Here is a 23,066-nt window from a genome sequence, read left to right on the forward strand (position 1 = left end):
ACAGAGTTCTGATAGGAAGGCTTCCTGAAATAACAGTGTTTTCAGGAGGTGCCAGAAGCAACACAACAGTGGCACCTGCCTGACCTCCAAAATCTGGGACTTCCATAGGAAAGGGGCCACCACACTGAAGGTGCTACGCCTCAGGGAGGGACCATAGCTCAGTGGTAGAGCTCATGCTTTGCGAACCAAAGGTTCCAGGTTCGATCCCAACATCTCCCATTCAAAAAGATCAAGGAGCAGGTGATAGTAGAGTTCTCTGTCGAAGACTTTAGAACAGACTGGTGCCCTCCAGATGTTTTGGACTCAACTTCTAGCATTCCTGACCATTAGCCATGCTGGCAGGGGCTGATGGGAGTTGAAGTCTAAAACACCTGCAGGGCCCTCGGTTGGGGAAGGGTGCCCTAGAGAGCTACTGCTAGTCAAGAGTCGAGAATATAGGACAAAATTGATATATATCCTGATCTGTTATAAGGCACTTCCGGTGTTCCAATATAGCCTTTATTGTTGCTTCCAATATTCAACTGAATTAGTTGTCACTATAAATGGCAACGGCACATATTACAGGGTTTTCACTACACAGGTGCAGGGATAGAGCTATGCTTGTATTTCCATTCCTAGAGAGTCATGGCTAATGCCAGCTTTTAATTTAGTTCAGGAAATCCAGGCTGCATGTCACCGTGGCCTTTCCTGATCTCTATGCATGGAGCCACCACCCTGTTGAAGCATTTCCTGACTGATGTAACATGTAAACTGCCCACCACTAATTTATACCACTGACATTTCCTGGAACGAAGGACAACAAAAGATTTGTATCAGCTTCCTCCCCATTTAATTAAAAAAACCAACTTCAGTGGCATAATTAGGATGGCTGTATCAAAGCATAAAAAAAAAAAATCCAGGGCTGCTCAGAAATAACATTTTTTAAATGATTAGTACAAAACAAGTGAGACCTTCAACAAAATGTGGCAGTATAGAAATGTTCCTGCTCAGGATTCCAACCAAGCAGCTATGCCCACTTCCATGGTAATTTGTTTAATTCCTGCCCCCACCTGCCTCCTAATTTTTCCATCCCCTCCCCCCCCCCCGCTCCCAATAGTTAGCATTTCATGCTCATGGAACATGATCAGTCCTCACAGAGGTGCTTTGGAATTCCCTCACCACCACTACCACCACATGTATCTCCCCTTTCTATATAAGTGGTGCACTTTGTGATACATAAGTAATGAAACCCACCTCTCCACTTCAGAAATAGAAGGAATGAGGAGGATGAAAAATGACCAGCGCTTTTAGCAGAAAGAGAAGATATAAATGTAATTAATGAATAGCACTGTTTAGGGAGGTGAAAGCCAAAGCTGTTCTTCTCAATTTTATAGTTTGCTGAAACATTTCTTCCAAATAAGTTTCTCTGAATTAGAAAATATCCATCAGTCATGCAAATCACACAAGAAATTTCATAACTTTATATATGATAAGGGAATCAATCGTTTTGTGTTAAATTTCTGCCTACAAAAATTTTCAGGGTGGATACAAAGTTGGCGAGAGTCATGCAGTGACCACATCCACTCAAAGAAAGTTCTGTAGGTGCTTGCGGATATATTCCACACTCCCAGGTGGAATATACCATCCTATACAACCGGGACTGCAAGAAGCATCCTGGGAAAACATTTCCCCTCTGAAAATGCATGGATGGGAAATCGTGACCACTGTTTGTTTGTTCTTAAAGGAAACCTGGGGGAGGCACTATGAAGCAGAGATACAGGAGAAGGGTAGCCTTTTCTTCACCTCTGCTCCAAGCCGCTCTGCCCGGCCTGCTCTCTCGTCCCCCATCATGAGGCTCCAAGCATACATTTATCTTTTCAAATATGCATTTGGTACCTGGGGACATGGGGAAGGGGAGGAATCAGACAAAGAGGTTGATTTTGAGCAAAAAAGCAGCGGATAAGAAAGGATTAAGCCCTCTTCCCCACTGCTGCTTTGGCATCTCATAAACCCTCCCCCACCTGCTGCCCCACCAAAGGAAGTGGCTTTTCTTTTAGCTTTTTGGTTTGGGCTTGAGACCCTGAAAATCCAGTCATGAAAAATGTCATAGGAACATAGGAACATGCCTTGTAGTGAGTCAGACCCCCCAAGTCCCATCTAGCCTAGTATTGTTGACACTGACTGGCAGCAAGGGATCTCCACGGTTTCAGGCGGGATTGAACCCAGGAGCTTCTGCATGCCAAGCAAATGCTCTACCACTGAGCTATGGCCCTTCTCTCACAGTCTGCAATGGGAAGAACACCATATGTATGTGGGATTCCAGCGATCAGCTGCACCGTAATATATCGAGTTCTGCAGTTGTTTTTACCTATTGTTCCCCATCCATTACACACACACACAGGGAGAGAGAGAGAGAGAGAGAGAGAGGGAGGGAGGGAGGGAGGGGGAGAGGGAGAGGGAGAGAGGGAAATGAAATAGGACTGTAAGGGAAGGAATTGGGTTTGCCAGCATAAAATAGGTCCCATGACTCACCGTTTCTTATTTATTTGTCCCCCTTGAAAATTACAAGTATCATAACCATAAGACATAAAGAGTCATACCTATTATAGGAGAGAAAAGCCAAAAGAAATAGTAGACAGGCTAGCACATCTGCTCTGCCTACTATACCCGTTACCTAAGAAGAGATGGAAAAAAGAAACATGTTAGAGTTGCAACTGAATGATGAAACTGTATTTCAATGCATCAGTGACGACCAGCATCTGTCATGCAGCACAATTCCATGCAGTCTGCTCAGAAGTAAATGCCACTGGGTTCAATCAGTCTTACTCCCAAGTAAGTGCGTAAGGGATAACTGCAGCTTTAGTTTCGATATAGGTTTGTTTTTCCTGATTCTCATCAATCCCTCATTTTTGCCATGACATTTAAGGAGCAATCCTATGCATATATAGACAGAAAAAAGTCCTACAACTCACAGGATTCTGGAAATTGTAGGACTTCTTTCTGTTTAAACACGTATAAGCTTGTACTCTTAATGATATTAATGTTTTGCCGTGGGGATGAAAATAAATACAATTGCGTTATATATTGTATATAGCAGCATAATGAGACCACATTAAGATACGTTGGAATAGAGCTTCCATAAATTGCACTCCAAAAAAGAGAGAAAAGAATAGATGAGTTACAGAGCAACCCTATGAGCAGCGAGCCCAAACGACAGAGGGCTCTGGTCTCAGACCACTCCGACTATGTAAAGCCCTCCTGAGCTCTTGCCAACAAGACCGGAGGATACGGCCAGCCCTACCATTAGGCAGAGTGAGGCAATTACCTCAGGCAATACATGCTGTGAGGTGGTAGCAAAGTGTGAGAGGAGAGAGCTGTGTGCTACATGGCCTACTCTACATTTCCTAAGCTAGCCTGGTTCCTTCTGGTGTGGTGGAGGTTGTTGTCCCATTGCCAGTGTTGAATGTTGAGGAAAGATTCAACTGCTGGTCCAGTCAGACTTTGTACATAGAATGGGAGGGGTGCCATCTTGTCCTTCACCTCAGGCAGCAAAATATCTTGGGCAAGCTTTGCTGGAGGAGTATCTCTCTGTCTTCCTTTAGAGACCATCCAGCTTACTCACTCTGCCAGGGATGACTGCTGAAAGGCAGTTTGATCCAGTGACCAAGGCCTCTCCTTCCTTCCTTAACAACCGGCCTCCGCCCAAAACTCCCCTTTCCTCCCTTCCCAAACTCAGAGCCCTGACCTCAGGAGAGGGAGCCACAGCAGAGCTTTCTATGGCAACTAGGAAGGGCTTTGATAAATCCAGTCAGCCCTCCTTTTCCAAGTTCAGAGCTCCGTCTCCGGCCTCGGGTGTGGGGAGATCTACAACATCTTATGTTTCCTCAGATGCTGTCTAGGGCCAGAGGATTGCCCTTTCAGTTCATTGAGGGGTTTTAGGAAAGGCTTTTGTTAAAATTGTCCCTCAATCAGCTTTTTATCACACATGGTTGTAAATACGGGTAGGGGGGAGGCCTTAAGATGGGGCGATTGGAATAGGTGAACAGTTCACAGAGCCCCGACACTACGGGTTCTCCATTTCCATTCAACTCCTCCAGAAGTGGCTTCTCCACAGTTAAAAGGGGCCATCAAGCTATTACATTCCATATGTGTTGTCTTTATTTTATTTCTTATGCTTTTAGACTTCCCAATAATGGAAGTTCTCTGGGCATTCTGCAGGTAAATTTACCACAGAAAATATATAGTCAACAATACAATTCTGAGGGAAAACTGAACATGATAAAACCAGGATAAAACCAGCGCCAAGGATGGGGTGGGGTGGGGGGTGAGCAATGCAACGAGTGCCAAGATTTAAAAGTACCATCCTTAAATCATCTGAGAGAATAAAAAGCTCTTCACACAGCACCAAGAATACCACAAAATAGTTGTCAGGTGAATCTCTCTAGGGACAGCGTTCTACAAAGAGGCACCACCACCAAAATTGTAGACATACAATTTCTCTCCCTCTCGCAGAACAGACCGTCCCACAGAGTGACCAATGCAGTTTCTGTACCAAAAACAAGCCTGAAACCAGCCTGAACTGGATCTAGAAAATCTGTTTCATCCAAGAGTGCCTGGATTTGATCAGCACTCACTCACTCAAGCACTTTGCCCAGATGTTGGCAGCCTATGATGGTTTACATCTTCTGGGTGCAGGGTTGGTTTCTTCAGGAGCAGCCTGATCACCACTTCTTTTAAAGAAGAAAAGTACATAGGGCCAGTGGAGGCTGGTGGCTCCGATGCCAGTGGGGCAGTGAATTTGCTCCAGGATTCAATCGGAACCAGTCAGAACTCTAAAAGAGCTATCCAAAGCACTTCACACCTCGGATAGCACCTTTAGAGTTCTGACTGAAACCCGGAGCAGATTCACTACCCCACTGACACTGGAGCCACCAGCCTCCACTGAGTAGGGCCACCAACTTTTCCATCCTTCCCTACCCAGCAGGCTGCCGCTGAACAAACAAATTGCTTTTGCCAGAGGTCCGAAGTGATGGCACACAAAGCGCTTTTGAAATTTAGGCTGAGGACTAGAGGTTGCACACCCTTGATATAAGATCTAGCTTGGCCACAAAGGTAGTTCAAAGGGGTGAGATGGAAAAAGATGAGCAAGGGACGACGAGAACTTGGGGGGCAGTTTTCAGAGCTATAAACAATCACCTCTCCAGACATGTTCATAACTCTGCAAGTCTACAATACCAAAACAATGTTCCTTAAAACCAACACATTCATACAGGAAGACATGTTCTTAGAGCAGGGTGGGAAACAGGTGGTCCTCCAGATGTTGCTGGACTGGAACTCCCATTATCCCTACCTTTGGCTTTGCTGGCTAGGGCTGATGGGTGTTCCAATCCACCAACATCTGAAGAGCCACATGTTCCCCATCTCTGTCTTGAAAGAAGCCCCTCCCCACAGGTTAGCATAATAATTCCTAACTATGGCAAACTTTACTAACAAAAGGTTAGATAAATCCTCGTTCACTCATAAATGTTAATCACTGTCAGAGAATGCACTGACGTCCCCCACCCCCCCGTCTCTAAAACTGGCAGGCTTCTTAATCATTTATTCATGTGGTTTCAACATTTTACTTCCTCCTAAATATCAAGAAATTAAAAACATCCCTTTGAAACTTGGCTTCTAATAAAGCTAATTCATCTTTATAATTCTGGCATTTGCTTTGTACTCTACTAATTCTTGCCTTAAAACTAAATAAAACACAGCATGGCTGAATTTTCCACCCAATACAACCCCAGCCTTTCCAACTTTAATGATTCCTCACCACCACCACCACCAAAAGGCTGCATTATTTAAAGACTGGCTGATTAAGGTCTGAAAAAGCCTGGGAGGCATCTAGAAAGCTCAAGTTCTCTTTGTTATTAAAGAAATAATCTTTCCTGAAAGGATCTCAAAAAGACAAGCCATGGCACTCTCACAGCTGTCTAAATCTTAAGCATTCCATATCCACCAGCTCCCCTAACGAAGGACTGGTTCAGAGGGGAAAGCTGGAGAGATCAAATTGTCATTTGCAATGTTTCATAAATAATGCTGGGCCTTGCAGACCACTTCTAAATTACAAGGATTATTATTATTATTACAAGGATATTCAAACTAGCTAAAGTTCCTTGTGGTTTTCGACAAGTTGGGGAGGAAGCAAGGTGGAAAGTTTCAGGAGCCACAGAGAACTATGTTAGCCTTCTGTCTCCATCGCTCTGCTCTGGGATCTGTTTCTTAGGATGCAGCCCTATGCATGGTTAGACAGAAAATAGTCCTACAACGCCCAGCATGCCCCAATCAGCCATGCTGGCCTGAGCATGCTGGGAGTCGTAGGACTATTTTCTGTCCAAACAAACATAGGATGGCACCCTTAGTCACACAGAATGATGGAAAAGTTGGATGGGATCCTATCTATTAATAATAAACTCATTCTCCCATTGTGGATCCTTATGCAGTCAGAACAGCAACACCCACACAGAATGCTGGGAGTTGTAGGCCAAAACATCTGAAACACACCAGGTTGGGGGAGGCTGTTGTAGGGATTACAACAACATAATGCCTGTGAAATGCTCTGAACACTCATAGTGCAATACTATGCATGTCTATTCAGAAACAAGTCTCACTGAATTCAATGGGACTTACTCCCAGGTAAGTGCATATACAGGATTGCAGCACCATACAACAGCACTATATAAATGCAAAGTATTTTTTATTATTTACTGTGATATGCTGGTATCAGATCGTTTTTAAAAAATCAATATTTCATTTAGTTTGGAATTAATCACAGTGATTAACTGATCAATGTTTTCAGCTCTTCTAATTTATAACCATGTGTGTGATCGAATCAATGTCATGTTACAATATTTATGATTCTCTCCAGACTTTGTGACTTTGTTTGAATGCTGGGTAACTTTTTTGTGCTCTGTTTTTGAGAGAGAGAGAGAGAGAGAGAGAGAGAGAGAGAGAGAGAGAGAGAGAGAGAGAGAGAATGAACTCCAGAGGAAGAAAGGAAGGCCAAACAATATCTCAGCAGGATAGACATCTCGAAAGTTTTTTAAAAAAATATTGCGCGACAGCCAAGCATCTAATTATTCTTCAGTGAAAACACTTGGCATTTATTCTGAGCAATGCTGCTCTAAGGCACTTAATCAGAATGCTACGCATAGCTCAGAAGCAGACATATGTGAAAGGTAGTCCCATTGAACTCAGTGGGGTTTACTTCTAAGCAAACCAGGATCATTGTGTTAGGGTATTATCGTGAACAGAATTTTTTTAATAAAGTTTATTATCCGCCCCTGCCACGCTGATTATTTTCTCTAAACACAGGGGCACTTTTGCTGCTCGTCTTTTGAAGCAAAGATTCTGCCATTATTATGGAGGTATATTATGCAGCTGCCTTCTGCTGAGTCAAGGCCACACTTATTTCGTATCAAAAGGGTTGTTTTTCAATTACCAGGAAGACTTGTGCTTTCATGAAACTGGAAAGGAAACTCTTATAGTTTAAAGATTTCTCATCTACTTACGGCCTCAGTGTGAATGGGATGGACAGCAAAGAAGAGAGCAGTGACAAAAGCCAGACGGCTGTCCTTGAAAACGGCTTTGTCACAAGTATACATCAGCACAAGCGTCACCAGGCAGTGCAGGGCTACATTCACGGCATGGAAATAAAACGGGTCCATCCCAGCCAGTAAGATATTCAGCCTGCAAGAAAGCAAAACCAGAAGAGTAACAGATGCGGAATGGGAAGTGGGGGTATAAGGGATATCAATCAATACATATTCAATACCATTTCAAAGAAGTACACAGAATCCACTACCCAACAATTATTTCACTACATGCCTATAGGCTTATAGTAGGAGATGCCAGGGCCTGGAACCGACACCTTCTGCTTGCAAGGCACGTAGCTTACCACTGAGCCACCATGATCCCTCTCCATTTGTGCAAAGCAGCAGCTTAAAAGGGAGCAAGAAGAACCCCATCTTTTTTTCAGTTTACAAACGCTTCCATCCTGGTTGCTTGGAGCTGATGCTAGCTCACCATAGTTGAATAGGGAAGCGGCTATTACAAGCCTACCTGCAGGTTACAAGCATTAGGGTAGTTGCCCATACCCCTTTGTTTCTACACAAGCAGGCAGAACAAAAGGAAGCAGGCTGAAAGGCCATTAGATTCAACTCTCTTTCTGCGAATTGGGAATATCCATGCATCAGTCCATTCTGGAATCTAGACCGCTTCACAAATTTGGAACTGAGAGGCGGCAGCCACGATGGTGGTGGGTGGAACTGAGAGCAGGCGCAAGACCTTGGTAGTACGGATAGGGGCAAGAGATTCAATCTCCCCGTCCAGTTGCCAGAAAACTACATAGAAGCCAGTTGAGGCTGGTGGCTCTGATGTCAGTAGTCGCTAGCCGCCCTGGACTCCTTGAGAGCACAGAAAGAACCTCTGCATAAGGTATTTCCTGTTCTGACTGTTAGTAGCCCTGTTCAGAAGACACCTTAAACCACGGCTTTAACTATGGTGAAGAAGGCAAAAAGCCTTACTCACCGTGGTTAAAGCTGTGATTTAAGGTTTCTTCTGAACAGGGCCTGTGAGTCTCCAATATTAGGTTAGATGTTCAGACTCAGTAGAAGACAGTTCATCAGTTCAAATAAATAAGTCAGCACATGACAGAGCAACAACCGACTTCAATAAGGCACCAAACACCAGGACAGAGGCCATGCCAGCTCCCTGTTAATGCACTTAATACAAGCTGCTTTTCCATAGCCCTACCTCCCCCAGCGCAAATTTGCACGTGAGCACACCCACCCACACCCCTTTAACACAGGTAAGCAATTCACCTGCACCCATGTTATCTGCAAGTAAGGCAAAAAGCAGTACTTCCTCTAAACCAAGATCTGAAACTGTGACTTGAAGTGGGTAATTTGGGTAGCATGCTGATGAACTGCTTAACTGCTGTAAAGGGGGGTGGCGGCGGTGGCGGCAGCAGTGGGGGAAGATGAGATATGTTTCAGAGAAGGGAGAAGTTGCAATGAGGGAGGTGCATTCCAGGAGCTGTTCTGGGTCACATCAAGCAAGGCAGGAGTCACTTCAGGACCTTGGAAAGTGCACTGCAGGAAGTGCTGGCTGGAGTATCATTCTCCCATTAAGGAGTTGTTGTCCCAGCAAAGGACTGCAGTCAACTGAGGTCTTGAGAAGGCTGGAAGAGCCTGGTCTTTCAAGGGCTCCACCCTTGCTGGGTGCAGCTCTTAAAGGGATGGGGCATAGTCTCATGATCCTGCATGGCTGAGGAACAGGATAAGCTGCAGAGGAGTCTCTATTTGTTAACCACGTATGAACAGAGATGTAACAATGTTACATCTACACTGATCCAAAAAGGCAACCAACTCTAAATCCAAATATATCCTTCAGGAATATGACCATCATGGGACAGGGTGGGGCAAGACAACCCCAATTACTACAACACATATGGTAAACATGGAAGTTTACTGCATAGTTTCTGCATTCCATGGAGAGGGAATTCTTGTTTACCACTCATTGTTGGTGGTTACCACTCATTCCCAGCTGCATAGAATTGTGATAACATTGGTCTTTTCACCAAATGAGAAGTAGCTACAAACCATCATCTCCTTATGTAGTTATTTTGCATGGCTACTAATTATCTGGATCCACCATGTAAGTTATTGCTATACAGAGTATAACCACTGGGTCCATGCATCAGCTCAGACATAGCTTTCTAATCACATCTATTGGGAAGGCATTTGCTATAGCACAGGTTGGATTCTAACCTAGGTTAGACACAAAGCCCCAAAATCAGGAAAGCTGGAGGAGGGAAAAAACACTGACAGGAGTCGCCTTGTTGTGCTCAGCAGGTAATTGCAAGGTTACCGAACAGTGACAATGATAGACTTTCCATGTGTAGCAAAAGTAGCACTTGCTTAAACAGCAATGCAATTTGCTCCATGATGTTGGAACAACTAAAATGATCAATGTACTGGAACAACTCCCCTATAAGGAAAGGTTACAATGTTTGGAACTGTTCAGCTTAGAAAAAAAGCAAGTAAGGGGCGATATGATAGAGGTGTACAAAATTATGCATGGCATGAAGACATTTTTCTCCCTCTCCCATAATACTAGAACCCGGGGTCATCCCATGAAGTTGATTTGTGGGAGATTCCGGTCAAATAAAAGGAAGGACTTCTTCACACAGAACATAGTTAAAGTATGAAATTGGCTACCATATAATATAGTGATAGCCACCAATTTGGACTGCTTTAAAAGGGATTAGACAAATTCCTGGAGGAGAAGACTATCAATAGCTTCTAGTCACGACAGCTATGTACTACCTCCAGTATCAGAGGCGGCATGCCTAAGTACACCAGTTGCTAGAGAACACAACCAGGAGGATGCTATTGCACTCATGTCCTACCTGTGGACTTTCCATCAGCATCTGGTTGGCCATTGTGTGAACAGAATGCTGGACCAGATGGACCCTTGGTCGGATCCAGTATGGCCCTTCTCATGTTCTTCACCAATTTATTTTACTACTGCAATGAGAATACATTCCAATATAATGTGTGTGCGCGCGTGCATGTGTCGTCTCTCACTCCAGTTAATCTATAGCTGTGCATCTGCAGTCCTTGATTAAAAGCTTTTGAATAACAATAAAGCTTCCTAGAACATCTGGTATTGGGGAGGGAAGAAGAACACTGAACCTCTTATCACTCTCAAGGGGGCGATTGAAGGTTAGCTCTGTGGCATATAGGAACCGAGGCCTATAAACCCATCTCCCACTGCAAACGGTGCTATTACCTGGGTGGAGGGAGGTGAATACAGATGCTACAAGGAGAACGAGCAAGACTGGGATCAAGGCTCCTTACTTCTTCACAGAATGCATAATTAATTCATGGGGGGGGAAACAACAAAAGTCTTTTGGCACCTTAGAACAGCCTTCCCCACTCTGGTGCAGGACATCCTCAGAATCAGCTCCTTGCAATGGCTGGAGGGTAGGATGCTGCCAAAATGAACACACTGCTGGCTCAAGGCTAGCATTTGCACGGTTCTCTCTGATTTAAGACATTTAACAGCATTTAACAACATATGCTAAGTTTGTTTGTTTGTTAATGGACCCCAGAGCTGTTGTTGTTTAAATGGATACTGTTGTTTTATACTGTTTTTATATTTTTGATGGTTTTAAATTTTGTATAATTTTTAATGTTCACTGTTTTTAACTTTTGTAAACCACCCAGAGAGCTTTGGCTATGGGCCAGTATATAAATTTAATAAATAAATAGTTAAATAAATTAAGACCACTCCTGCAGGACGTTTCTGTTTTTCCTAAATCTATTGTCTGATGGATCTCAGATATGGTTCAAAGAAGACGGAGAACTGAAAGAGAAATATGTTTTGCAAACTTAAGAAAACTCATTTCTACCTTCATTCCATTTGTCAACAGTTCTGAGAACTAGTAGGGAAGACAGGATCTTTGCTTGCAGAAACAAGTTAAAAACAGAGAATGTAATCCGAACTATTAAGCTGCCTAATGGGCAAATTACATGTTATCCCAATTATATTAATGTGCAGTTCAAAGCTTATTACTCCTAACCATATGCAGTCGCTTCTCTTGGATATTCAAAGGATATAACTAATTTCTAGCTTCCATGTTCCTCAGATTCCTTTTATGAGCAGTTGGCCGAGCTTGTTTTTATGGGAAAAAATAAGCCAAATGATGGATAATGTGCAGTCTGGTAAAGACTGCAGCCCTGGATCGCTTGCCAACATAAAAACAGCCATTCCAAGAAGGAAAATGCAGATCTGAAGAAGAAACAGCCCCAAATGGGTGAACAATAAACACTGGCAAATATTGTATCTATATTTTTTAGAACAACGAATTGTGACAAGCTAAGAGGGCAGCACAAGGGAACCAGGCACAGAGATTTCGTTTTTTTAAAAAAGCAAGTCTTCAGCCCTTGTAGAATGAGAAATGCAAAGCAAAAGATGCAAGCTCTGTACTAACAAATTGCATTCTGAGAAATTAGAATCTTCCTCCTGGGATGTCGCGCGCATGATAACCATATCACGAGATCCTCCCACCTCTGTTGTGCTAGACCGGGTAGGTCTAGCCATGGCTTAAGATTGGCATTTACAGAAGCTGTGCTATAGAGAAAAAAGTAGAGTCACACACATGCACCAATTGTTTGGATCAGAGACTTCCTTTTTTATTTTTGGTCGTCCCTGGTGGAGGGGAAAAAATTGACTCAGAGAAGAAAAACGGAGAAATCTACGATTTAGTGCATCTGATATTTTAGTGTAGCGTGTCCACCCAAAAGCAAAAGTTAGCAGCAAAGACAGGTGTTCATGTTCTAACTCAAATTTAATTTAATGTGAAAAGTGCATGAAATTTTAGCATCCCTGAGTATTATTTTTTTTTGTGGGGGTGGATGGGTTGCAGGCAATATATATCTCTATTGTTAGGAGAGGGGCGGAGAAAGAGTAGTGTATGTGACAACCTTGCAGCGTAGTTCATTGTTGGTGCCGGTCTCTTGACTTTTTGGAGGAAAATGGAATGAGGGTGAGGGGAGCTGTTAAGCTGATTGTAGCTGCAACATGTTCTGCCTCAGCTACATTCAGCACTTCGTTATGCCAACACAAAGCTAATAGAGAAGTCAAAGCAAGGCAATAGTCAAGCAGAGTTTACCGGGCAGACATGGATTTTTCCAGAGAGAAGTCAGAGACGTAGCCAAAGTCAAATGCCCAGGATATCAGCCAATTATAATTGAGTTCCAAAAAGCAGCATTAGGAAGAAGTCCAAAGGTTGAGAACACAAAAGTCCAAAGACAAATTAAGGTCAGGGTACAAGATACAGGAACTGCAGTAGATGTTGTTTCCAGCAAAGGCTGGACTGAGCATGCAGGTTTATGTTACCACCCAAGGCTCAGCTACAGTACATTACAAGCCTTGCTCTGGAGGAGTTACCTCCTCTTGAGGAGTCCATCTTTAGAGACCAGTGCCTCTTACAGGAGCTCCACTGATTTGCCTCTTGGGAAGACAACATTCTCTGGGATTGGGTGGTTGCTCAGTCTCTGAAGCAGAACTCTCTCCTTCTGTGGGGACAGACCCATGGTCCTCTCCCATGAGGGTCCAGCCTCCCCCAGGTCTCCTGATATGGGTGGTTGTATGGCCTCATCCCTCTCTGGAAGCTCTAGCTCCCAGGAGGAGGAAAATTCCTCCAATGGGGTCATGACGTAACCTGGCATGAGGGATGATGAATTATTTTTCCCCATGTAGGAGAAAATACAGGAACCCTTGTTGTTGCTGGCATAAACAATTAAATGGCTGTATTCAGGGCAAAGGCTCAACTCCTTTTTGCTCAAAAAAAGGGGGGAGGGGTGGCTTTTTGACCTTTGCTGATAATATTGCTTCAGTTATTATGAGGTATAAATAGATAACCGCAACTGCTCTTAGAATGCACTGCTTGCTTTTTAACAATTTAATCTTGAATTTATCCAACCATTGGCATTTGAACACATAGTCACTGGGGTCATATAAATCTTGACACAATGTTGTTTTTGACATAATTAGAAAAGGATGCTTGTTACGATTTCATTTTCTTTTATGTATTGGATTTGATAGTTTTATAATGGATTTTAAACAATGGATTTAATAAACATAATGTTTAATAAAGAACAAGTAAAAACATATATGCCCCTTCCTTTAAAAAAACACAAAACCAATAACAACAAACACACATGCCTGGTCTTGCACTGAATGTAATATTACCAGGATAAGATCAATTGACAAAAAGCCTGCAGTAACATAACTAGATTGCAACGCACAACATTTGAATTCTGGTTTAGAGTTGGCATGGGGTGTGTGGTGTTGCTGATGGTAGATGATGACAGTTATAGTCCACAGGCTACAAAATCTGTTTGAACAGGAGCAATGCAACCGATAGCCCCTCTGACTCCAAAGTTGCTTGCCCAGCTTTTACTTAGTCAGCCCAAGAGAATTCCTCTAATCTAGAAAGGTACTGGAACACTTAAAAAATGCTTCTCTGCAAACATCTTTAGTCCCAAAGCGACAGGACAATCACAGCAAACGACAAACTGAAAACATTGCTGCTTGAAGGACAAGGGATAAGAATCCCAAAATATTATTCAACTCCCTGGCAGAAGGAGATTCAGCTTCTTCCTTCTCTACAGGTTACTGTGTTATCTGTACAGCACCATGTACATTGATGGTGCTATATAAATAAATAAATAATAATAATAATAAAGGTAGGATGACCATATGAAAAGGAAGACAGGGCTCCCATACCTTTGTTTAGAAAAGGGAATTTCAGCAGAGGTCATTTGTATGCATGCAGCACGTGATGAAATTCCCTCTTCAACACAACTGTTAAACCTGCAGTGGTAGGTTGGTACCATCTTAAGGTGCATTAACACTATTTTTCTTTCTGGGGGTTCGTTTTTAAAGAGAATGAGAGAGGCAGAGAAAAGTGTGACAGGAGGCCAAGAAGGGCAGCGTTCCTTTATCTTTAATAGTTATGTAGAAAAAGTTCTTTTGGCAGGTGTGGCTTTTCCACACCTGCATAATAAGCAAACACCTACAAATATTCCCTTGTCCGTACAACTATTTAAAAAACCACAAGGATTCACCGTAAAGGCTAAAAAGGGACATATATTGCAAAACACCTTGGGTATCTAGTATAAGCAGCAGAAATGTGGGTCAAAATAATAATATTTAAAATCAAATAAATAACAAGAGGATCCCCCATGTTGCTGTTTGCTATTAAATGTGTGTGATCTGAAAATGTTGAAGATTGCTGTAATAGTTAGTTTCAGGCGCTTAGTTAGGGTGACCATATGGAAAGGAGGACAGGGCTCCTGTATCTTTAACAGTTGCATAGAAAAGGGAATTTCAGCAGGTGTCATTTGCATTTATGGAGAACCTGGTGAAATTCCCTCTTCATCACAACAGTTAAAGGTGCAGGAGCTATACTAGAGTGACCAGATTTAAAAGAAGGCAGGGCACCTGCAGCTTTAACTGTTGTGATGAAGAGGAAATTTCACCAGGGTTCCTCATATATACAAATTACACCTGCTGAAATTTCCTTTTCAATACAACTGTTAAAGATACAGGAGCCCTGTCCTCCTTTTCATATGGTCACCCTACACTTAGTGAAGTAGAGTCTTCTCATGCCACAGCGCAATCCTATACATGTCTACTCAGAAGTAAATCCCACTGAGGTCAATGGGGCTTAATCCCAGGTAAGTGTAGGATTGCAGCCTAAATTCCTTAGTCTTTTAAAGGCACCATAGGACTCTTGTTATTTTTAAAATACTAATCATCTGACAAGCCTACTGGGACATCCCCCCATGTGATGATGCTCTCAGACTCAAGATTTTAAATGAAACAAATGAATTGGTTTATTGACACAATACCTGAAATTAATATGAACCTAGGAAATAGAATTATGAACTTGAAGAAAGGTATACTAACACAGAATTTAGGAAAACATTATAAATGGCTGGAAAATGGGATAAAAAAGCAATCAACGAACGAAAAAACAATATGAAAATGGTTCTTTCTCCTGGGCGAAGAGGAATTATCAGGAGAAAACACACTTGTATGTGATCCTGGCTCCCAATTTGTTAACCACAGCTTAGCAGGAAGCCAACGTGATCTCTATATGGGCCCATAATGACTCCACCCACGAAACAAAAGGGGAAATAAATCACTCGCATTTAAAATGTTCCAAGAGATATCATAAACCATAACTGCAGAGTATGTTTTTATAGGCTTTAGTCAATTTTCCTTTGGCATCTCTCTCTTTCTTTCTCTCCCTTATTGTTTTTCCAGGGACAGCATGCTTTGGTCTGGCGCCTTTGGAGCAAGACTTTCAAGAGTAAGATCATGAGACTCTCTTCACACATGCGGTTTGTGGCTTAGTAATCATCAGAAAATGCAACCATATCGAGGCTGTTCCAGTTGGCATCCCATTCATCTGAAACTGCTCTCAGGCCTTTTTTTTCACAATTGCGACTCTAATATCAGAGCCCCCTTTCGAGGGCTGGTGTCGAGGGCTCCCACCCCAGTAGGGGCCACTGGAGTTGCTCCTCCTCTTACAACCTGCTTGTTCACTCCGGCCTAGTCACCAGTGGTGGTGAGGAAGTAGAGCGATAGATGTAACTGCCCACTTAATTGCTGACTCTCTGCCTGCTAAGCAAACAAGGAGCAATGAGGAGCAAGAGACAATGGTGATGAGAAGGTAGATTCACTGAGGGAGGGGGGGCATTGAGAATACCTTGCCTAAGAGCTTTCAAAATCTGGACCTGGGCCGGTGCTACCATTAGGCCAACTAGGCAGCGGCCTAGGGCGCAGACCTCAGAGGGGTGCAGTGCTGTCCTTTAAGGGTCACAGTTTTATACAAATTAGCTGTTTTAAGAAAAAAATAATAAAAAGGAAAATATAATAGTTCAGAAACTCTTCTTGAACAGCTGAATCGAAGTTGGCAAATTTTTTGAGGGGGTGCAAGTCGCCTTGCCTAGGGCGCAAAATAGTCTGGCACCAGCCCTGCCCCTCTCCCTCCCCCCCCCAATATCCCAAGGTCAAATAAAGGGAACAGTTACAATGCAATCATATGCAAATTTACTGGGCTGTTTAATGGGGCCTCCTTCCTCATTAAACTTTTTAGCCTTAGGGCGCATTCAGATGACCATGTTATTCACATGACATCTTCAATGATGACATGACAGCCTGGTCTTCAAAGGCTTTCATCACACAGTGACTTATCTCCACAAAGTCACTGCTTCTTCCATAATCCCTCTCCTTCAGTGGTGAGACAGCTCTAGTGCGAGCAGATTATCACCATGTGAATGAGTTGTTAGGAGTTCAACCAAATCCCGCTGGAGACGGACAATGTTCCATCCTCCCCGCAGCCTCAATACCCTTTGGACCGTGTTCTGTTTTCAGCAATTAAAAACATAAGCAAACTCGGATGCCACACTAGCCTTGTGGCTTAGTAATCATCAAGGCTAGTGTGGCATCCGAGTTTGCTTATGTTTTTAATTGCTGAAAACAGAACACGGTCCAAATGCTTACTCACCTAAGAAGAAGAAGAAAGAAGAAACCGAAAGAAACCACCTACATGTGAATGTACATGATGTACTCAGTCAGCACACATTTTTGGCAGGATTAAGAGGCCTGATGGGATGCCAAAAATAGAGAACCAATCTGGTACCTTTGGAAAAACAATTGCTATATGGTGCAAGAAAAATGTGTCGATACATTCTTCCTTCTCTTTCTGTGAACAAACCAAATAAACGGACAATTCTCTAGACACAGGAAAACTCAAGGAAATGGGAAGGAAAGTCCCAGTTCTCCTTCACACACACACCCCCCTCTGCCTGCATTCCTCAATATGTCCTTGGCACTGCTGCCAACTACAGTCAAGTCCCTGCTACTGTCAACAAATAAATTCAACAAGCAGATCAGCTGAGGACAAGAGTATATATTATATATTATATAATATAAGTGTATATATGCTTGTGTAGATATTCACATAAGGGTTCCCTGCTTTTCTAGGTCAGTGGGCACATCTGAAATTTTCAGAGCACTGCAAGCTCTCTCACAAAATGGCTACCAAGCTCATTCATAAAATGCCTACCATTGTGGGTATGACTGGTCACAAAACATTCATTTCCCAGAAGGCAAACAAATGAAACTAAAAGAAAGTAAGACATCCAAGAATCTAAGTACAAGGCAGAGGTTGGGACTGAGCTCTTACACACTAAACCAATCTCTTAAAATGAAATTAAGATGGCACCGAAGGACAGCATTTCATTTTGCAGCAAGCCAGCCATTTTTACTTTATTTTAAAAAAATTAAATCATAACGAATATAATAAAATTCAGAAGGAGCACAGAGCCTGACAGGAGCCAAGAGAGTTTCTGTGGGCACATTGGTGCCCATGGGCACCACACTGGAGACCCCGGGCACTGAACTGCTCAGGGATGGCATCTGCACCTAGTATCCGAGGGCTACAACAATTAATCTTCTTTTTCTGGCCTGGCTCTACAAGCAGTGTTAATGGACTGATTGCACCACAATTTCCCACAATGCCCTCAACCTAGTGCCAATCTAGGGAACTGTGGGAAATGTAAAGAGCACACTTTGCCCAAGAGACCCTCAAACCTGGAACTGGCCCCAGTACGGCTGCAGACCTACCCCTCTTGTTTTTCCTCCAATGCTTTTTTCTTTTTTAATTAACTGTATACCACTAAAATCACTTCTGGAAAAACAATTGCATCCTGTAAGGGTTAGCATGTCAACTGGTCCCATGGAGATCTGGGTCATGCAACTCACCAGGTGACCCTGGGCTAGTTGTTATCTCTCAGCCTAGCCTACTTCACAGGGTTGTTGTGCAGATAAAATTAAGGTGAGGGAACCACATATACACACACACACGAGTTCCTTGTTGGAAGGGAATTATAAAGGATGCAAGAAATAAAATCCAAACATCAGACAGGGGGCAGTTTGAGACAGGGCTCACCGATATCTCAGCCCCGGAACCTGTTTACAATGCCTTGATTAAGCTCCGGTACGTTTGAAGCAGTAACAGTAGAGAATGCCATTGAATATTGTACTGGTTTTGGCACCATCACTACCCACTACAAAGCAACAACCAGCTCTTATGCATCTGGGAATAGAGTGAAAGTATGATATTGCACAGTGTTAGATTTAGATTAAAGAAACCTGGTTGCAGAATCCCATTCACCTATGGAGCTCACAGGGTTTTCTTGGGCTAGACACTCCTCCCCTACCTTGCAGGGTTGTTGTGAAGGTAGGGTTACCATAGGATAACCCTAGATCGCTGCTTTAAGTTCCTTCAAAGAAAGTTAGGACACATGTTTCTCAAGTCAGAAGGTGCAATTGATCTCCAGTATTCTCTTCCGTAAATATCTATCCCTTGGGGAGCCTGGCTCAGTGAACAAGTTCATCTTTGTGCTTGTTATGTGGGGTGGATTTCCCCCCCCCATTTCATAAGTTCATTAGTAACAATGAATGGATGTCAATTCCAAATTCACTGTTAGACAAGACTGGCAGTTTCAAGGTTATAGATGAGTGGTTGTCAACACATCATGCACAATTCTTACGGTTGCTAAAAGTTATTACAATCAACACTTTTCAGTGTCTTTGTTTTTCCCTAAATTTAAACAATGTAAGAGGATGTAAATTTGACTGCCTTCTGATCTTTACAAGTATTCAAAAAAAAATTTTTTTAATCTATGTAATATAGCATTAAAATCACTTTAAGTGATTGATACTTTTTTTCTCACTCAAATATTTCAGGTCAATTACTTGTGACCAAAAATTAACATGATGCATTTTTTTAAACCTTTGTTTAGAAGTAATAAAATATATATGCCATATTAGATTGCATTTAGGGCATCGGAAAGTTTTCCAGTGCTAAATGAATTTGTTCATTACTTTAGTAAGCCGCTGTGAGAGCCTTTTTTGGCTGAATGGCGGCATAAAAATCCTTAAATAAATAAATAAAATAAATAAATTACCCTAATTTTCAAATTTAAAATTTCCCAGAAAATCCACATCGCTATTTTGTGCTCAATGCAAAACCAATGGTCCCATCTGAAGAACAGGCCATAGGCTGGCACTCCAGCAGAGGCTGGTAATTAGGGGTGTGCGAAGCAGCAAACCTCTAGCATGCCGAAATCCCCCAAATTCTATCTTGAAGCTTGTTCAGACTCAAGTCCATATCAGACTGTGAGCTTTGGTTTTTTTTTGGTTTTTTCCCACATGAAAATCCCGGCATATTTTCATGTGTCAGTTAACACTGTGTTCCCAGACCATATAGATTAACTCAGATCACCATACCCCGGAGACAATGGCCTTAGCTAGATCTACCTGTTAGTCCACGACGGAGGGGTGAAGACCTCGCGATGGTTTTATCGCAAGATTCCCCCCTCTGTTTATTTATTTATTATTTATTTATTTATCATACTTATACCCCGCTCCTCAGCCAAAAAAGGCTCTCGGAGCGGCTTACACTTGGCAAAAAAAGACAGTCCCTGCCCTCAGGCTTACAATCTAATAAAGAACTCAGAGAGGCATCGCGCCTGCCATTTTTTTTCTTAAAGAGCCAGCAGCGCACGAGCGCACCTGTGCAAAAGGTAAGTGGGTTTTTTTTTAAAAAAAATCCCCGCTCCCCCCACCCCACCGCCATGGGCGCAGTGCTCCTGAGGAGCTCTGCGCCCCATGCGCGGGTCCCGGCTCCTCGTGAGTAACCACGAGGAGCTGGGACAAACCGCAGCACCCAGCCACATGTTCTGTGGTCTCGGGCTCAGCCCCAGACTGTGGAAAAACTGGGCCTAAATGGTAGGGAAAGATCCCGGGATCATCCCTCCCTGATCCCAAGATCCCCGTGAGTCATGTGAATGCACGGGGACAATCCCGGGGATCGCCCCAGGATAAAGCCCCGTCTAGCTGTGGCCAATGACACTCATGCTATTTTGTCATGTTGTTGGCAACTATCCAACACAGGATACCCTACTCAACAGAGAGAGAAACACACACCCTAAGAACATAACAAGAGTCACGCTGCATCCGGCCAAAGGCCTGTCTAGACCAGGATTCTGTTGTCACAATGGCCAACCAGATGCATACGAGAAACCCACAAGCAGGACATGAATGCCACAGCACCATTCCGGGAATGTTCTCAAGCAACTGGTGTACATAGGTACACTGCCTCTGATACTGAAGGTAGCATATAGCCATCATAACTTGTAGCCATTGATGGCCTATGCTGCACACCCTGCAGATGTGAAGTAAAAGAAACTGACTTTCCACGCAACAAGGACAAAGCCGGTATAGAGACAACACCAGGGAGTACAGAGTGAACAAGGTAAATTCACAGATCCCACACTAGTACAAGTAATCCATGCACTGAGTGAAGGAATGGATTGCAATTGGGAACGTTTTTTATTTTTATTTTATTTATTATTACAAGGAACCCAAGGCGGAGTACATAACCCTCCTCCTCTACATTTATCCTCACAACAACAACCCTGTGAGGTAGGTTGGGCTGGGAGTCTGTGACTGGCTCAAAGTCACCCAGTGAGCTTCCATAGCCGAGCAGGGACTAGAAGTCAAATCTCCCAGCTTCCAATCCAACACTCTAGCAGCTATACCACACTGGCTCTCAAAGGCTGAAGAAGAAGACCACAACTAGACCCTTGTACTCATGAAAGGCCACACCCACACAACAGCAAAGGATGCCCCAGTCCCAAACTACACAACTTTAACTGCTTTTCCCAGCTCGGCAAGCAAATCATAGAAGCAAATAACCAACAGTAGAAAGTAAAATGAAAAACAAAGCTTTTTGCGGGGAAGCACGCATGCATGTAAGCAAACTCTAACCCCAAAAGCTCCCACCATGTACACTAGGACCCTGTTCAAATGACATGCACAGTGGTTAAGAATTTTGAGCTAACCATGATGGCTTAGCATGTTGTGTGAACCATGACTTAATGTTTCATGTGAACCATTCCTAACCATGGTGGCTACATAACCACGTTTTAAACATGCTCACTAACCATTTGCTGCAGAAGTGTTCTTTGCCCAACCATTGTTTAGCGTGTTGTCTGAACAGGCCCATGGAGTACCAGTGAGAGGGGCACAAGCGTTCCATCCATAGACACTGCCTGTTAAACACTCCTGCCTGAAGCATTACTGAACCCCCAAAATAAGTTGCAGATGAACCAATGGATAAAACCAGGATCCAAAACCACCTGCAAAAGTGAAACGATGAATATAGGCCCATGGAAACCCATATATATCTGGAAGGTGAAATACATGGGGAACAGACCAGGTGAGCACATACCCAGTGGGAGGAAGAGAAAAGGTGCATAAGCTGAAGGGAATGATACGAGATTCAAGGCCAGGCTGGTGGCGGTATTCACGTCTTTCCCAGCAGCAATCCAGAGAGAGCCATGACTTTACTTGCACACCCTTTCAGGACTCTCTTCTAGCACACAAGCATCTATCCGTTGCTCCTAGAAGTGAACAGGCCCGCTGTCCTGCACCAGGCTGTCAGTGAAGCGGTGCTACTGCTGCAGCATTGAACCACTAAGCGGCTGAAGGCTCCATGCGATGCTGTCACCCACCGTATTCGACAAGAGCTTTAAGTGATGCAGCTGTGTCACGTTCCCTACGGCGATTTGGAATGCAAGAAACAGAAAGCCCAGGCATCCTCGGGGGAGGGAGAACCACGGAACATCCTCCCCAAGGGAAGGAGAGCGAGCAAGATGGGTAATCTGGTCTGGGAGCTCTTCACCAATAGTCTGCCCAAAGCAAGGCTTATTACATTTTAAAATTGAATCAGTCACCTTGGCAAAGTGCAACCCTCCTCAAGGTGGCATACAATAAAGTTAAGGCTTCCATACCATGAAGCCAAATGCTCCCCTTCTACCCATAGGTGCTCCCTCGGCAGCTCAGACCCCAAATCAGGACTCTGGTGTGTCTGCACAGAGGGAGAGGCAGACACACCAGGGGCCTCTCGGGCAATAGCAGCCATGCTGTGGGAAGAATGGAAATACTGCACACAGGAGGGTGGCGATAAAGTGAGTATGCAAAGGCATAAGGATGCCGTGACGGCCCGTAGTCATAAAGCAGGGGTGAGGGAGTTTGGGAGCCCAGAGGCCATTTTCGCCCTACAGCTGCAATCCATGGGGTGTTCCCCACAAAAGCAACAACAACAACAAAAACCCACCCCAAATCGCTGGTTTGCTGCCAAAATTCAGCAGTAAACTGCCCTGTAGCACAGGAATTAAATTAGGGTGTTTCCAAGCCAAATTTAATTTTTTTGGTGCTCTGCAGCTGTAATGGAGCCCTTTTGTGGGGGGAGGGTAAAAGCTCCATTTTTTAAAATGATTTCAGGAGGCAGCAGCGGGTGCCAAGAGCAGCAGCAGGGAGCGGCAGGGGATGCATGCAGGCCATTGGCCATGTGTTGCCACCTGTTATCATAAAGGGACAGTAGGCAAACT

At 43.5% G+C, this 23,066-nt stretch overlaps 1 protein-coding gene across 2 annotated transcripts in view; it reads right to left on the bottom strand.

Moving 5' to 3' along the window:
- Nucleotides 1-23,066, bottom strand: part of TMTC1 (transmembrane O-mannosyltransferase targeting cadherins 1) — a 183,591-nt gene that overhangs the window by 156,464 nt on the left and 4,061 nt on the right. For both annotated transcript variants that reach the window (XM_063134965.1, XM_063134964.1), the window contains exons 2-3: nt 7,533-7,710; nt 2,580-2,653 (exon numbers count right to left, since the gene is read on the bottom strand). In XM_063134965.1, coding sequence (XP_062991035.1) covers nt 2,580-2,653; nt 7,533-7,710 — 252 coding nt within the window. The remainder of the gene's footprint in view (nt 1-2,579; nt 2,654-7,532; nt 7,711-23,066) is intronic.

This window comes from Elgaria multicarinata, chromosome 9, assembly GCF_023053635.1.
Source record: "Elgaria multicarinata webbii isolate HBS135686 ecotype San Diego chromosome 9, rElgMul1.1.pri, whole genome shotgun sequence".
Taxonomy (NCBI): Eukaryota; Metazoa; Chordata; class Lepidosauria; order Squamata; family Anguidae; genus Elgaria; species Elgaria multicarinata.